The sequence below is a fragment of the Xyrauchen texanus genome, chromosome 29, assembly GCF_025860055.1.
Source record: "Xyrauchen texanus isolate HMW12.3.18 chromosome 29, RBS_HiC_50CHRs, whole genome shotgun sequence".
Lineage (NCBI taxonomy): Eukaryota > Metazoa > Chordata > Actinopteri > Cypriniformes > Catostomidae > Xyrauchen > Xyrauchen texanus.
Window position 1 is genome coordinate 8,966,298 of NC_068304.1, and position 18,848 is coordinate 8,985,145.

General features: G+C 39.5%; 1 protein-coding gene across 2 annotated transcripts in view; it reads right to left on the minus strand.

The window, feature by feature from the left end:
- LOC127623125 (rho GTPase-activating protein 42-like) overlaps window positions 1–18,848 on the minus strand; it is a 155,467-nt gene that overhangs the window by 50,553 nt on the left and 86,066 nt on the right. For both annotated transcript variants that reach the window (XM_052097388.1, XM_052097387.1), the window contains exons 5-7: window positions 6,195–6,296; window positions 5,549–5,659; window positions 962–1,066 (exon numbers count right to left, since the gene is read on the minus strand). In XM_052097388.1, coding sequence (XP_051953348.1) covers window positions 962–1,066; window positions 5,549–5,659; window positions 6,195–6,296 — 318 coding nt within the window. The remainder of the gene's footprint in view (window positions 1–961; window positions 1,067–5,548; window positions 5,660–6,194; window positions 6,297–18,848) is intronic.

Genomic DNA, 18,848 nt, shown 5'->3' on the forward strand with positions numbered 1-18,848 from the left:
GTTGCTCAAAAATAGCAATCCAATACATATTAACAGTTAATGCTCTAAAATTATAATTGCATTAGTTTACTGATTAGTAATATGGTTCCATGAATTAATGCATTAGGTATCATGAACACACAATGAACAATATATTTTTTACAGTATTAATGAATCTTTGTTAAAGACGTTTAATAAATATACAATTGTTCATTGGCAGTTCATGTTAGTTCATAGTGAATTAACTAATGCTAGCAAATAAAACTGGATTTTTGAAATCAAAACGTTTTTTTTTTTTGTTTTGTTTTTTGAAACTTTTCAAAAATGAACATTAACCAAGATTAATAAATGCTGTAAAAGTATTGTTCTTTGTTAACTAATGTTAACTAATGTAGTTACCAATATGTGTAACTCAAGTAATGTACTTAAGTACATTAAGTAATTTAAGCACTTAAATTAAGTAACAGTAATCTGATTACTATAATTTAAATTGTAATGTGTTACACTACTTATTGACTCAAAATAATATGATTACAATAATTAATTAGTGTGTAATCAGATTACTTTGAACACTGTATGTCATAAGGATATTTGAAAAAAAGAAGAAAAAAATAATATTTTTTTTGTAGTGCACACAGGGATTTTATGCTCTGACAGTGGTGAAATGAAAGGGTCAAAGAGCACAGAGCCCTGACACAGTGATGATGATGAACAGCAGGAGATGCTTTATAACAGGCCAGTATTGATTAAGGCACACAGAGCAGGTTACAGTCTAAAGCACAAGGGCAAACCAGAAAGAAAAGTTCCAAGTTTTTCTTTTTTGACCTTTTGTTATGTGTGCAAGACCTGACCTTTTTTGAACAACGTGTGGCTCTACAAATCCTTCTAAAAGTAAAAGTATAGGCACTTTTTCACAAATTTTTTGGTCAAAAAGAAGGCTAAGTGAAAATCTGAAAGAGGAAATGGATGACAGTGCACTTACATTCTGCAGGTTGAACTGTAGCTGTTGTTTATATGGCTCAAATTCATGGGCCAGCTCGTAACCCTCATGGTAGAAGGTGAATAAGCCCTGCAGGAAAGCCAACAGCTGCAAGCCAAACAACATGTAGAATATGCTTACATATTATACGTTACACAACATACCACCAAACAAATAAAAGACTTAGTTCTTCCAAATTTTGGTGCAAACAAGGAGTTTCATGATGGTTCTTCTGTACAAAAATGTGTGTTACAAGGAAGAGCTTGTCGCAAAGCTCATTTATAAGTGAAAATAATGAGTGGCGAATTTGTCAAGTTTATCAGAACTCTCAATTTGTGTAAGGTGTAACCTAATGGCTTCCTTGTCACTGTCTCTGCATATTAAGCTGAGATTAGATCAAGTATATTAACACCGAAAAAGTTACACACTTCAGCTTTCAACCAGCTAAGACCAGCTCATAAGACTAGGCTGGTTTAAGATGTTGCTTTCATCAGGGAAAAGCTTAGTGTTAGTTGAGGAATGTGGAGTTTGATTATGATCAGGAGGCGAGGCACTTAAGTTTAGACCAGACTGCTGTGCTTCTGCGAGATTTAAAGTGTTGTTTTCTACATGCCAGGTGATAAACACTTTGGATACAGCACATTCCCGTGCTCATATTGCTGTAATGAGTCATGTAAATGATATAAATTACTATCATTTAAACTGTGGCATTATTGCACATTATACGCGGTATGCGCATGTGGCGTAATCACGTTGGCATGTGAGATGCGAGAATTGATGCAGGTGCAACAAAACCAGATGAACAGCGCTGTTTACAACGTGGTTTAGATCTTTAATTGTATCTGTTTGTTTACTCACAATGGTGCATTTGTGTGTTTATCCTGGATGTCTCAACTGAGAGAAGAAACTGAGATTACGTCCATAGCATACCAACACAAATTAGTCACGAGGACCACATGAACTCAGCACTCTCATGAATGCGTATACGGCTGGTGACCAGGAGTGATGGTTTATAAAAGTACTTAAATATTGATCTTTTTCACAACAAAAGTGATCGTATCACTTTAGAAGACATTAAATTAAACGCGGGAGTCATATGGATAAAGTTTATGTTGAATGTCTGTTCTTTTTGGAGCTTCAAATGTCGGATCACCATCCACTTGCATTTTGAGGACCTACTGAGCTGAGATATTTTTCTATCTTTCTTCAAATGTGTTCTACTGAAGTAAGTCAGTCCTACACACCTGGGATATCATGATGGTGAGTAAAGTATGAGAGAATTTTAATTTTTTGGGTGAACTATCCCTTTCAATACATGCAAAGTCACCTAACAATATAACAGAAATTCTAGTGCTATGCATAATCATTTGATAAGGCACTCACTGGTGCTGGCTAATGATTTTCAACATGATCAGCTCAACTTTGTGTGTTGGGACATTGGAAAATGTGTGTTGCGAGAGTTGGAAAAGTGATTCAAGCGCTTTGGAGAGCATCCCCATTGTCACCGGAATGGTAGATATCGTGGCCCCCCCGTATCCATCTGAACAAGCTGCTGCAAGAGGAGGGGGAATCGCCTGAAGTTACAGGTAGTCCAGGCCAAACTAAATATGTTCAGACACTTATAATAGCCTTCCTATTGTTGATGCGCACATCTAATAAAATTTGCTTACGAGGAGATAATGTAATTTTTGATGTTTATTCCATCCGATATAAAATGAATGATAGCACTGCCCAGATCATTTGGTATGGTAACAAATGTTCATATTGAAATCTTTTGATTTTGCCTTCACAATTTGGCATCTTGGCAAATCCAAGCATGGTTTAAGATATTGTTGAGATCTCTTCCGAAACTGTAGACGAGACGTGTGTGAGACAAAACTTTCCACATTTTTTAATTTGTCATTAAGATATTGCTTATTATGTTGAAGGCATTTTCCTTATGGGGGCAGTCAGTTGATGCTCATAATGTGGGTGATTTTTGTTGTTTTTACACAAAGCTTAATATCTGTATTTTTGCTGAACAGTACAAGTTGGCTGGGCATACAGATTATGAGTGAACTGGTCATAAGCTGTTCGGCTGCTTCCTGTAAGCTACAAAACCATTACTGACCAGATGGCTTCATTTTCAGTACATTACACAACATGGCAGGCATCTGATTTTTTAGGGCACTGGGCATTTGGGCACTGAAGATATTTGGGCACTAGTTTGTTAAGTTTAGAAAGTGGAATTTTCACCCATTCATCCATGATGTTGTAACATTTTGTGCCCAAGGAATGGAAGAGAGGAGACGCAGGAGTAGAATCGTTGAGACTTTTAATTATACAAACTTGAGTAGAACAAACACTGAAGTGGAACATCAAACATTACGCTTCAAACATTACAATTCAAGGACTGATCAATACTAAACAAAACTAGAGGGTATATATACACTTGGCAGTTGACTCTGGGAAATGTAGTGCTGAGGAAAACTTAAAAATAAGAGTCATTGAACACATTGGAGGCAAACTGTGACATAGACTGGGGAATGAGCTCCGTGGTCGTGAGCACTGGCAGAGACTGTGGAACAACCTCAGTGTTCGTGAGCACTGGCAGAGACTGGGGAACGACCTCCATGTTCGTGAGCACTGGCAGAGACTGGGGAATGACCTCCGTGTTCGTGAGCACTGGCAGAGACTGGGGAAAGACCTCCGTGGTCGTGAGCACTGGCAGAGACTGGGGAAAGACCTCCGTGGTCGTGAGCACTGGCAGAGACTGGGGAACAACCTCCGTGGTTGTGAGCACTGGCAGAGACTGGGGAACGACCTCCGTGTTCGTGAGCACTGGCAGAGACTGGGGAAAGACCTCCGTGGTCGTGAGCACTGGCAGAGACTGTGGAACGACCTCCGTGGTCGTGAGCACTGGCAGAGACTGGGGAACGACCTCCTTGTTCGTGAGCACTGGCAGAGACTAGGGAACGACCTCCGTGTTCGTGAGCACTGGCAGAGACTGGGGAATGACCTCCGTGTTCGTGAGCACTGGCAGAGACTGGGGAAAGACCTCCGTGGTCGTGAGCACTGGCAGAGACTGTGGAACGACCTCCGTGGTCGTGAGCACTGGCAGAGACTGGGGAACGACCTCCGTGTTCGTGAGCACTGGCAGAGACTGGGGAACGACCTCCGTGTTCGTGAGCACTGGCAGAGACTGGGGAACGACCTCCGTGTTCGTGAGCACTGGCAGAGACTGGGGAATGACCTCTGTGGTCGTGAGCACTGGCAGTTTAGTGACAAACAGGTGTTTTGGAAAGTCCTGTGGTAGTTTTTGATGTTCTTTGTTTTTTGGGAGAAAATAAAATTAAGGAGCCTTTTACCCAGCAGAGCATTTAGCCCATTTGTACCCTTCAAATTTATAAATAAAAAAATTACCAACATTCAGCCATGAAACTCTGTGGTGTAAGCTGATCGGTTCTTTGAGCTTGTTATAAGTTAGCCAATCGGTTCACTCACATATGACATGTTAAGCCAATCGGCTCACATGGTGTAAGTTGATTGATCCTTTGACATGTAATTGGGTAGCCAATCTACTTTCATCTCTCTCTTTGTGTAACATTTAAATTGCTCAGTTTTGCAGATAAGCCGGTTACACTGCAGCACGCTGTGAAAGTTTTTTCTTTGAAACGCACCTCCACCCCAGCTCCACAGGTCTAAATCTGCTACTTAGGGATTGTTTGTAATGTCTATATGTGCAGCGACATGTTCATGCATGGCGTGCATTTTGTCTGTTTGTACAGCAGCAGCATGTCCCTGTGCTTAACTCAGTAATAGCAGTCTTTACACAGACGAGGTAAGCCTGCTCTGACCCACCTCAGCCCCTATTAGGCAGTTCTGATGCTGCTTTGATTTTGTGTAAATGAAATGCAACTTCAGAACAGCCTTAAACTTTCTTGTTGCCATGATAGAGCATCTAATGTATTTGATCATTTATTTCATATTTCTACATTCATAATTTAAAAATGTAATTATTCATCTCGTAACATCATTAATGCATTTGTAACTGCTGTGTAAATGCATTCATGCCTGCCCTGAGCAACATTAAACTGTCTGTGCAAATATGACTAAATGCCACTTCAGATGCAGTGTCTGGGCCACTTTTGCAGTGTTTAGACATCTTATGTCTGTGCATTTTACAGCAGTAGCGAGTCCCCATACTTGCTCTGCAGCAGCAGTGTAGCAGATCTCGTCCGCCAAGAACAATATCCAATTAATATGTCATAACCACATTAACATGCTAAATCTTTCAGAGTAGGCATGACTAAAATATAATTATACATAATATATATATATATATTTTATATACATTAATTTTGGATAATTCTATTACATTAACTACATTTGTGTTATTTATCCTTTCATGAGCATACCGTTATTCTAACATGTGGAAAATAATAAAGAATGAGAAGGTGTTTCCAAACTTTTCACTGGTCGTGCATTTGAGTTAATGAGCATGAAATTGGGTTTGTGTGCATGTGTTTCTCAGTTTTTGAAGCTTTCATTTTGAGAAAAAAATGTATGTCTAAAAATATGAGGCGATTGTATCTATAACGAAGATCTTACCGGCTCCACAAATTCAAATTTCTTCTTCTCTTGAACCTCCTGAATTTTGAAGACATATTCTAGTGAGGCGTCATAAAAGAGTTGTCTGTCCTTATCAATGTGAGCATCAGCCTGCCGACAAAAAAAGAGCACCGTTACCCTGGAGACAGACAGAAACTGATAGCTGCCAGGCTCGTACACTCATTTGAATGTGTTTGGGCTTGCGTTGATGGTTACATCTGAGAATTACTGGCTCAGCTTTGTAAGAAATTGTGCAACAGAATTTTTAAACAAAATGTGCTGGAACAGCTCTGGTTAGCATGAAAGAATAAGGAAAGAAAAACAGCATCTGAAGCCTTAAAATACTACAGTTTTTAAATGAATTGCATTATGCTTTAAAACACAAAATTGATTTCATCATGCTAGAAAACGTCGCCATAGTTTACTGGTTACTCTGGTTAATGTTACTACAGTAAATCGGTATTAGAGACCAATTCTGATCCTTCTTGCTTCATACACTGTTTGAAGTTGATCCTATGATCATAAAGATTTTACATTAGAATAAACAGCAATGGTAATTATCAAAAACTTTAACACTATTCTTTTGCTGCCTAAGATTATTTCCTTCAGGAAATTCAAATCTGGTATTATTTGCTGAATGATTCACCTCAAAGAGAGCCAATTCCTTCTTTTTGGACGACAGGTTGAGATGTTTTTCCAGTGTGGAATAGTACTTCTCTGTTTCCTTGTCAAATTTCTTCTTCCCCTCCTGTGAAAAACAATACAAAAATATAGAAAACCCACAGAAGTTTGTTAGCATTGTCAATTACTCAAAACTCTTGAAAAATAGTAAATTAGATAACTAATAAATCAATAATAATACAAATATATGTTGTATATTTATAATGACTACAGTGGTATACTATATATATTTCTGTATATATATATATATATATATATATATATATATATATATATATATATATATATATATATATATATATATATATACAGAAATATATATATATAAGCAATACACACACGTATATACAGTATCACAAAAGTGAGTACACACCTCACATTTTTGTAAATATTTGATTATATCTTTTCATGTGACAATACTGAAGAAATGACACTTTGCTACAATGTAAAGTAGTGAGTGTACAGCTTGTATAACAGTGTAAATTTGCTGTCTCCTCAAAATAACTCAACACAGCCATTAATGTCTAAACCGCTGGCAACAAAAGTGAGTACACTCCTAAGTGAAAATGTCCAAATTGTCATTTCTTCAGTGTTGTCACATGAAAAGATATAATGAAATATTTACAAAAATGTGATGGGTGTACTCACTTTTGTGAGATACTGTGTATTTATATATATATATATATATATATATATATATATATATATATATATATATATATATATATATAAGCAATATCAAATGAGCAAGTGTGCGATATGGCCAATATCAGCACTGCTGTGATTCGGCCGCAGGTAATCACATCAGTGATGATTTAGGGCCATATAGCACAATTGCGAGTGTGATATTGTTTATATACAACAGTTAATTGAACAAATAAATAAAAAAAATTAGGAAAAACATAAAAACGCATTTGTGCATGGAACTACTTTCTTACGCGACGGATCAGAATCTGACGTTGTTTGTTCAAAACAAATGATGATTCCAAGCATCTGTTAGTAATTTAAAAATGTATCTTTAGAACTAAAATCACAGCTTGGGTTGTTTCTAACAAGTTACTGGAGAAACAAGGATGTGTGTGTGGGTGTGTGTGAGAGAGAGAGAGAGAGAGAGCAGAGAGAGAGAGAGAGAGAGATGGAGCGTGTGTGATCACCTGTTGATGATGTTGTAGTGTGTTAGTACATTTTCTGAAAATAATGTAATTTTGGTCAAATTCATCCTATTTTCTCAGTGGAAAAATAGCCGTTCAAGCGGGGGTATTCCTCCTTGTTTCGCGGTTGTTGGTGCGCATGAGTCTTTCACTATAGAAACCGCAATCTCCTCTGCCATTTTGTCCTCTCAAATGTGGAAAGTCTGGTAAGAGGTAAGTGCCTTGAGTTTGTGCAATTATTCAGTCAGTTGTGTCTCTCAGCTGTGATGAGCCTTAATGCTGAAGTTGTTATTTAAAGCTGTTTAAAGTTATTTCCTAGCTTTAGTAGTGAAGTAGTAATATGCACGATCACGGAGCACTGTCGGATATAAATACTGACTGACGCGGACTCACTTCACGTCACCAACTGGCTCATATTACACCAAAAAATTAATTTAGCCTCCACCTGCTGGCTAACATATGTAATGCCACAAAATTATATGTAAAAAGACATATAGCTCTTAACACATCTGCACTGCTCTTACACTAGTTTAGAACAGCACAAACATAAGTGGAGTGATACACACAGTGAAGAGTCCGAGTGCTTCATGAGGTTCATGAGTACTGATGGTGTGAGACCATCAGTACTCATGAAGCGTCTCTCTCGTCCAATCAGATTCGAGTACCGGAACTAACTGTTGTGTGTGTGTGTGTGTGTGTGTGTGTGTGTGTGTGTGTGTGTATATATATATATATATATATATATATACATACACTGGTATCTCACAAAAGTGAGTATGATGTGTATATCAACACACACACACACGCACACACACATATATATCTATATATATATATATATATATATATATCTATATATATATATATATATATATATATATATATATATACACAATATATTATAGAGTTTCAACCAACTGGTCAACAAGGTGATTTTTAGCAGATAAAGTCAGTTCCCCATAAGTTCACACTATTTAAAATCCATCCATCCATCCATCCATCCATCTTCAACCGCTTATCCGAAGTCGGGTCGCGGGGGCAGCTGCTCCAGCAGGGGGCCCCAAACTTCCCTATCCCGAGCCACATTAACCAACTCTGACTGGGGGACGCCGAGGCGTTCCCAGGCCAGTGTGGAGATGTAATCTCTCCACCTAGTCCTGGGTCTTCCCCAAGGCCTCCTCCCAGCTGGACGTGCCTGAAACACCTCCCTAGGGAGGCGGGGATCCTTACCAGATGCCCAAACCACCTCAACTGACTCCTTTCAACGCAAAGGAGCAGCGGCTCTACTCCGAGCTCCTCACGGATGACTGAGCTCCTCACCCTATCTCTAAGGGAGAAGCCCGCCACCCTTCTGAGGAAGCCCATTTCGGCCGCTTGTACTCGCGACCTAGTTCTTTCGGTCATGACCCAACCTTCATGACCATAGGTGAGGGTAGGAACAAAAATTGACAGGTAGATTGAGAGCTTTGCCTTTCGGCTCAGCTCTCTTTTCGTGACAACGGTGCGATAGAGCGAGTGCAATACCGCCCCCGCTGCCCCGATTCTCCGGCCAACCTCCCGCTCCATTGTCCCCTCACTTGTGAACAAGACCCTGAGGTACTTGAACTCCTTCACTTGGGGCAAAACCTCATTCCCTACCTGGAGTACTATTTAAAATAACTAATAATATTCTGGTTGTGAAATGTTTTGCTTGAAAAGTGTGCTTGTGCTCTCGTTCTTTAAAATAAATGCCTAAAAAGATAAATTTTTTTTAAATCTAATGCAGCGACATTTGCACATTTTGAAGTGGGACTTAAGTGATGTGCTTACCATGCCATTAGGTGGCACTCTAATGCTGTAGAATTTTTACATAGAGACTGTTCTTGTATTCCAGTGAGAGACGGGTGCTGGTGTATATACAGTTTAACTCGTAACTGATATACTGCATGTAAATAAGTGACTTGTCACCCCAAAAGAGATGCTATGGAAATGACACAAACAAAGCTTACAGATGATCATATTCTTCTTCACACAGTGTTTACAAGATAAATCTCTCCCTCTTCACAGCAGACATAGATAAGCAAAGCAAATCACTTTCTTTTGTGTCATATTGAAAATGTGTACAAGTACATTAACTGCTATTTGAATGCAACTCTGAAATGTAGTCTAGGGTCTGACGGTCAACCTTTGACAGGTGAAAGACAAAAAAGCCAGGTTTGGTTAAGTCTCAATGTTGACACTTATTTTGTTCATGTCACCCCAACATGGCAGCTACAACAGCTTTTTATTGGCCAATGGTTCTCAAATGGTTTTCCTCAGGACCCATTTTTTAGTTCTGGATCATCAGATCGCGGCACAACCCGACAAAATAACCAGCCTGTAACCCATAGTTACATTTGGGCCATATTTTGTTTTACCCTGTGTGCAATTGTGTTCATGGTTTTTGAGGATGAAGGCACATCATGAAAAATTTCCATGTTGGCATCTGACTAATTTGGCTAGCTACTACCAAGCTCTAAAACTGGGTTAGAACACTGAAAGAATGAGAAAACGCAAGTTGTTTGATTTACTAAATCATATTACTTGTGATCTACAAAACAAATGCGAAATTTGTGCGAAATTTATTCCACGTACTTTTTGGAATGCAGAATTTCTCTTATTTTTTGCAGCTCTATATGAAACTTAATAGCCAAATAAAGGCAATTTAAAATCATTGCAATGTTCACGATATTGAATCTTTCCCAGCATGTTTTTTAATACAAGTATTAAATACTTAATAACACTAGACTAGTATTTAATGTTGTTTGGTTGGGATTTAAAACTGATTCTGTTACGCAGGGTTACTGTTCTGATGAATAGTGGAGCTTTCGCTTAGGTTGAGGTCGGGTTCACAGGCAATATACTGTATGTTGCTGTTCTCAAGGGGCAATTACTAGCTAGCATTTAGCAAGCTAACATATGCTATAGCAAGCTAAAATTAGCATGACCTTATGACATAAATCAGTGACACAAAAATATGATGTAAGACTGAAGAAATTAATCTTGTGAGACACACACACAGACGCACACACACACGCACGCACACGCGTGCATAAAAAACCACTTTGAGGCTACTTAAAGCTACACTATGTAACTTTTGTCCCTCTAGAGGTTGAAGCATAAAACTGCATGTTACTTGTGGAGGAACATTGTTTTGGTAATTACGTCAGACGGACTTCAGCTCTGCTCTTCTGCATGGATGAATCTGATATAGTTTGAGGAGTACCGGTGTAACCATGGTCATCTTATCAGAGCAAATCTCATTATAACATCAGAACATGCCCCCTCCCCTCTCCAAAAAATACATAAATAAATAACAAAAGGAAAATAATGAAAAATATGTCTTATGAGCAGGTAAGTAGCATATCTTCCGCTGTTTTTTTTACTTATTGAAAACTTTTGATCGTTTCAAAATGAATAACGTTAGAAAAGTCAAGCAATGCTGACATTAAATAACGACTGCCTGTCATATCAGACAAAGTAAAATGGTGGAAAGTATTATAACTTAGCTAGCATAGAAATAGATCAAGGTAGTAACTGGTTTAGAGATTACCGTTGTTACCAGCATAGTTTATTTTTTTCTACTGTCCCTCCTCGAAAATGTAATCAAGCACTGCAGTACCACAATCCATAATAAAATGCCCCATTAGAGTGGCTAATGCAATCTAACAAACTACCACACTAAGAGAGCTAACTGGCTAACTATCGGGCCCATCTCTGGGTCAGTTTTAAATGCTTTCAGGTCTCCGAGTTGTCGTCACATCTGAAAAGCCAATCTGATGTATTTTCGTGTTTTATTACAGGCTCTGTCGCTTTCTCTTTTTGCTCGCAGGCTCTTCTCGGTTCGAGGTTTCTTTATTTTGAAAACGGGTGATTCCCCAGAGGGTTGCCTTTTTGAATGATACACGTGCTGTAGTAGCTCCGGAACTTCTTTTCTTTATTTACGGACGCGATGTATACACGCATGGATGACTGACGGAAGTATGCAATTCCCGCCAAATCCATCCCGACAGCTCTAAAATGTAAATCGTTATTATAGATTTACCATAATGAATCGGGGTAAGGAAAAAACATGGTTTGGAAGACGGATTGTTGGTGTACTTGCTCATTAATGACATTGTGTTCATTTCTAACAAAATAATCGTACATAGTGTACCTTTAATTGGGTCATTGAAAAATAACTTTATTCCAATATTTTGAAATTACTTTTTCTGACAAAGAATAAATTAACTAAACCAAGAGGAAAAAATAAGTTGATGCAGCTTAATTGATTTATGTGGAACCTAAGTACATGATTAAATCATGTAAATGCAAAGCATTAAAAGGATTAACATTTGGATATTTATTTAACTCAAACTCCACCCCAAATTTAAGGAGCTAGTTCTGCACCTTGCATATCCGGTCATAACTCAACTTCACAAGAGATGTTTGATTGTTTGTTTTTTCCAGACAAAAGAATCCACACACGCAAACAATGCATTCTCAAATGGCCCTGACTGCTTTCAGCACACCTGAGTTCCCTGCCTGAAGCCTTTCACACTGCAGTGTCATTTGTGGATTAAATTCAAAGGTCACATGTAAATTTTAAAATGCTCTATTTCTTTGCAGCATCTCAAGCGCTGTTCTCAGTGGGAGCATGCACCTTGTGAGGTGATTCTGTGAGCCAGTGGTTAGAGTTGTATCCTTCACATTTTATTTCCATGCAATTCATACTGCAGAAATAGAGTACACAGCCATAGATTGTAACAAACTGTCACTCAGTCCTTAAAGGAAATGACTGGTGAAACCAGAGCTTGTGTATGTTTTCATTCCCATGGCCTCTGCATTAACCCCTGATTTCAAATAACTACTACTGCTAAACAGTATGCATCAGCAACCTCATCACAGCACAATTTCAGTGACAAAATAATCAGAGAGGACACCGTTCTTCTTGCCATACACCGGGTATCTGAGTACTGCCAAATACATGACAAATATCACAAAATTATTTCTTCACTTTAGAGACATTCTTGAATGTGCTCAAGAAAATATATTTTCAGAAAAAAATATGTTGTGTGTATATCTATGGGATATCATTTAAATAATAACACAGACAAATACATTTCCCCTATAGGGTTTGTTTGCATTATATGAGCGGATGACAGAGGAAGACAATATAATGCATCTCTGGGTCTGATGACATTTTTCTTGTGAGCTGTGTCTTGCAAAGGTCTGATGAAAACAACAAATTCTCTGTCTTTCTTACACACAGAGACAAAGACAAAGTGAGAGACAGAAAGAAATAAGATTACAATTATTAAACTGAAAAGCTTCTGAGAAAATTGTACCATTTAAAATAATCACTCCACTACAAGTACAAGCCAAAAAGCTCTCAAACATAAACTTGTATGCAACCTGTAATCTAGACAATTATAAGTGGACACGTTTTCAATTTTTGAACTTTCAATTACGTTTTAAAAAGTATTTACCAATTGATTTGCTTCATCCATTTGCCAGTTGAGTTAAAAATGTCACTGGAGAGCTAATAAATTGGAGGCACCCAATGAACATCAACTACATTGGAAAACATGCTCATTTGATGCACAATGGCAGCCAAAAAGCATTCAAAAAAGTGAAATGTTCAATAAAATATTATCATTTGAGGAAAATTTTCAAGAGAAATAAAACAAACATAAAAAACAACAACAACAACCACAAAAATAAATAATTAAAGTTCCATTACCCTGATATTGCCCCCATTTACTGACTTAGTTACTGACAAGAGCCATTTCCCATCAGACATTTTTGCATAGGTTCAAATATGTTTACGTTCTCCTATGCTTGACCAGAGCCCCATTACATCAGCAGCATGGGACACCTGGGGTCAAAAAAGAGGGGAGCTTTCAGGGGACCAGCCACGGATCGGGGCCCAAGAGAGATAGTTCAACACCTCTGATGTTGTGACGACATCCAGAGATCACACACTCTTATTGCCCACAACATATATTAGCGCTCCAACATATATGGCATGTGGATCAGCAAGGCTTCTGCTGACCACCAGTGTAAACATCAGGGCTTCTTTCCAGACTTTACACAATTTAATGTTGTCCTCTAAAATGACGTCACACACAACCTCTGCTCAAAGGGTCAGTTGGAACTGCGGCCAGGTTAAAGACCTCTGGGCCTCGGAGGGGGTCCTGCATAACAGATAGACTTCAGGTCCCCCACAGAGTGACAAAAAAGCCAGGAAGACAAACATATGTGTATGGGCATCCACACACACACAGCATCCCAGAGCCTTCTGCAGCCACCTGGCCAGACAGACTGATGCCACAGATTTCGAGCCATCACTGCCTTGGATAAAGAGAGTTCTGAGGGGAAACAGACCAACACCCCCTGTAGGCCCTCCACTCAAACAGCCCTGCCTCTTACTCATCCAAAATCTGTTTATTGTTGCTTCCTCTGAAGCTTTAAGAAGAAAGAATTTCAATTTACTAAGCTGGGTGCCAAATTTATCAAACTTTAACTTGTGACTTGAGGTCTGGTTCAATATACAAAGTACCACCACGTAGAGACAAGTTAAGACAAGAGGAGAAGAGAAGAGAAACGAGACAGGAAATGAAGAGAAAAAAAAGAGACAATATTGGAGGTGACAAGAAGAGAAGAGACAAAATGGTAAGATAAGTTAAGATGAGAAAAGGAGACGAGATAAGAGATAAGGAGAGAGGAGATGAAAAGATGTGTCAAGAGAAGAGATGAGACAAAACGTGACGAAACAAGAAAAGACAAGACGAGAGGAGAAGAGATGAGACGAGAGGAGAAGAGATGAGACGAGAAGAGAGGAGATGAGAAGAGAGGAGGGATGAGAGAAGACAAGAGAAGAGGATCGTGGAGGGGAGAGTGAAAACATTTGTGCTTGTCTAATTGATGAGATATTCTCTAGTGAGTTGAGGATGGTGATGCACAGTGACATCCTCAATATCTTCTGATAACACTTCAATTACACTCATTAAAGGCTAATCGGTCTTCTGTTACCTAATAAGAGTTGGTGGGACATTACATGATGAAACCTGAGCAGTCACTTGGAAACATCTGAAGCTTTATTGATGTGTTGCCAATGTGTTCTTCCAAGCATCAGTTCTTCTCGACTAATTGTCACATGGCTAATTGGAAACCAAGTCCAGTAATAGCAATTAAGCAGTAACACCTCAACTTGAGTTATTTTGATGTGTAGACACTTAAGCATATTCACACCTTTCTACTTGGTAAGAGAGACGACACAAGACACGCAAAACACAAAGCTTGGCACTAAAAGACACGATTCACAACTTCTAATTAACATTATACAGAACAGTTAAAAAAATAGAGAAATTAAGAACATTCATTTAAACAATATTCAAAGCCAAAATGATCACTTCCTTGGGCTAACTTGCAAGCATTATATGGAAGTGTGTATTATATGCAAATCCTATTGTTAAAATAAAATTATTCACTACCTGGAGTCTTAATACATCCTAGCAGATAAACCTTTCATACAAAACCACCTCCAAGTGTTTGTCTGTCTAATTAGAATGAAAAAAAGGCAACAAGAAATATTGACATACTGTGTAGCCCATTTCTACGAAACAATTAAAAGTTTCGAAGTACACTAGCATATAGATAACCTTAAAGCAAATGTACATGGAGCCACAAAACTCTTTGATTCATATGATTCATTCAGGGGTTTCAAGGGATTGATTTCATGGGGTCATTAAAGAACCCATTTATTTTTTCGATGTTAAAATACTTTCTAAAATCACAGCTTAATAAGTAAACCATTTGTAGATTGACATTTGTTTCAAAGCCACATAAGGGGATTTACATGTGTAAACCACTGCTATAAATGTGTCTGTTAGTGGGTTTTAATGGTTACTGTTTTCCCTGTTTCTATGCTATGGTGATTGGTTCCTGTGTTTACATATTGCAAGACTTCAGTTATGTGCAATCACGTGCTGGACAAAGACATGAATGCGGAAGTAAACAGGATCATAAAAGAAGCCAGTATAGCGGCGTGAGGAAGGTGGTGGTTTTGGCATTCACAATTGGGATTAATGATCGATCAGTCATTCAAAGGGCCATTGGCGCTTGGATATTGGATAAGAGAACTCTTATTGTCTCTGAGGAGTCTTTGTACAATTTGGATTACTTACCAAATAGAGAGACTTTCCAATGCAGTACTGGTTGGATTTTGCGCTCCCGGGACATAAACAGTCATTATGGTGAGACCGATCTAACTCATCTTGTAAATATTATACATTGGGACTTTGGAAGACTTTATATACACACACACACAGTTTATATATGGTGCCGGTAAATGTTATCACTGTTTGTACTATTTTATTGAGAGATTTAATACAACTTGGGTTTTTTAGACAGCTTGTGTATGGCTATTTTTTTTCCAGTTAAACTTTCATTCATGTTAGGAAGGACTCTTTTTTTTGTTACACATTGGTCTGAGCAGCTTGTTCAGCCCAACACAGGAACATTGACTCAACCAATGGCATTGTCATGGGAGGAATCAGCCCTGGTTTGTTTTGTGTGTCTTTGCTTGTGTTGTTGCAGGTGTGACGTTAAATACGCGCCGGCATTGCTCAGTGACGCTTATTACCAGCCGCTGCCTGATTAACGTGACACCTGCACACCATCTCCTTTCCCCTTTATAAGCAGCCCTTTGTGTGAGTTATGTTTGTCGGATCATTCTCATGTGCTGTGTTTATTGTTCTCTCTCATGCTCACGTTTATTTCTTTTTTTTGTTGGATTTACCTTTACCTGTTTTCCTGTGCTCCAGTCTAATATCTCTCTTAGTACTCTCCCCATTTGGTCTTCTCTGCCTTCATCATCCCACCTCAATGCAGTCATTGCCTGCCAAGCTTCGTCATCAATTCACCAAGCTCTCCTCCCTCGTCCAGTGACTGTCGTTTCAAGATGAGTCCCCTGTGCCCAAACTGCAACTTCCGCCCCCACAGGAGTCAGCACCACGCACTGCTTCACGATCTTAACCTCGGACCAACCCTCCAGCATCCTATTTGTATAACTTTTGCAGAACTTTATCTCAGTGCTCTTTGGCTTTTTCCTTGCAACTGTCTGCATTTCCCACCAAGCAATCCAAGGTGGCTTGTGTTATTTAATTGCTGACTGGTCAGGCATGTCTGTGGGGGATAGCAGTGTGGGAACAGAAACTTCCATGTTGTGCCTCATTCCAGTCCTTCGCTGATGAACTCCGTAAGGTTTTTGACTGTGCAGCACATGGCAGAGAGGCAGCACATGCTTTAGCTGAACTTCACCATGGAACGCTATCAGTATCAGAGTATTCCATCGAGTTTCGGATTCTTGCCGCTAGTTGCAAATGGAATGCAGGTGGTGAAGTTGGACTTATTCCTGCATGTGTTGGCTGAACATAACAAGCGTGAGATCTATGCTCTGGATCAACCCAAGACTTTAGATGGACTGGTTGATCTAGCTATTGGAGTGGATGCACATCTTCAGTGTTGCTCGAATCTAGGATCAACAGTAATTTATTAGCATCAGCCATATGCTTCATCACCTCCCAGGGGAGTTTTGAGTCAGGTTACAGTCAGCCAGTTATCAGAGGGAGAACCCATGCAGGTGGGCAGAGCTTGGTTGTCCCGGGAGAAGAACCTGTGCCGATGCACATAAGGTCTGTGTCTCTACTGTGGATCTCCAGGTCATAAATCATGTTCCTGTCCTGTAAAAGAGAGAGCCCACCAGTAGTTCAGAGGTTACTGGTGGGTAGTTCTTTCCAACAGAAATCCTCATCTTCCACTCTCCTCCCGGTAAGACTGCAGTGGGGTTCTCTGCATCACTTCTATCAAGCCCTAGTCGACTCTGGTGCTGAAGCCAACCTCATTGACGCTTCTCTGGTCAAGGCTCTCAAGATCTCCATATCTACGCTCAATGTTAAGATTCCGGTAAATACCCTATGCAGCACTCAACTTATGGAAATAACTCACCACTGCCTTAAACCTCATTGTCTCCAGTAATCATTCTGAACTCACATCATTTTACGACATTAACTCTCCACTCACCCCAGTCATTCTAAGACTGTCATCCACACTCAATCCTCACATTTGATGGTCTGGTAACACGATTTTGGCTTGGAGTACTTTCTGTCATGCTTCTTGTTTTTTGTCTGCGCCTTCCCCTATTTCTTGTTCTGTGTTGCAGGATGAACCGGTGGATGTTTTCAGAGTTCCCATGGAGTACCACAACCTGAGAGGGGTATTTAGTAAGTCTCAGGCTGCATCTATTCCTCCTCATCATCCCTATGAATGTGCTATTGAGCTAAAATCAGGTAAATTTTCCCCCAAGGGTTGTTTATACTCGCTCTCGGCTTCTGAAAGTGAGCCCATGGAGAAATACATTTCTGATTCTCTGGCAGCCAAGATCATTCAACCCTCTTTTTCTCCAGCAGGTGCAAGGTTCTTTTTTGTGGAAAAGAAGGACGGTTCCCTCTTGCCCTGTGTTGACTATTGGAGACTTAATGACATCACCATTTACCATTGATTTCATCAGCCTTTGAGCGTCTGTTGGCAGTGAACTTTTTGATGAAATTGGACCTTTGCAATGTTTATCATCTGGTCCACATCAGAGAGGGTGATGAGTGGAAGACTGCTTTTAACAACTTTAGGGGGCACTTTGAGTATTTGATGATGCCTTTCGGCTTAGCCAATGCCCCAGAAGTTTGACGCGCTATAATGATATGAAAAAAAGATATGATTGGTCAGTTAATTTTTTTGTCTACCTGGATGACATTCAGATTTTTCCTCATTCTCTCCAGGAACATGTTCAGCACATCAGACGAGTGCTCCAACGGCTGCTAGAGAATAGGCATTTTGTCAAGGCTGTTAAGTGCGAGTAAACTTGTCACCTTAGGGGATTCAGGTAGACCCAGCTAAGACTAAGGCTGTGGTATATTGGCCAACCCTGGATACTCGCAAGGACCTGCAGAGATTCTTGGGCTTCGCCAATTTTTACCAGCGTTTTATTCACAATTACAGCCAACTAGCCATGCCTCTGACGGATCTCCACCAAGACTGAGTTTTGCTGGTCCAAGGAGGCTGACCTGGCCTTCTCCAAACTCAAGGGCTGCTTTGTTTCGGCCTCCATTCTCGTTACCTTTGACACATCTCATCAGTTTGTTGTGGAGGTAGATGCGTCAAACGTGAGGGTAGGTGTGGTACTCTACCAATGGAGTCCCTCCGATGTCAAGATGCATCCATGCTCCTTTTTTCCCGTTGTTTGTCCCATGCTGAGCAAAATATGACACTGGCAACCGTGAGTTGCTGGCTATCAAGTTAGCCTTGGAGTAGTGCTGACACTGGTTAGAGGGGTCTGGGGTACCTTTCATTGTCTGGACTGATCATAACAATCTTGAGTACATTCGCTCTGCCAAACATCTGAACTCCAGGCA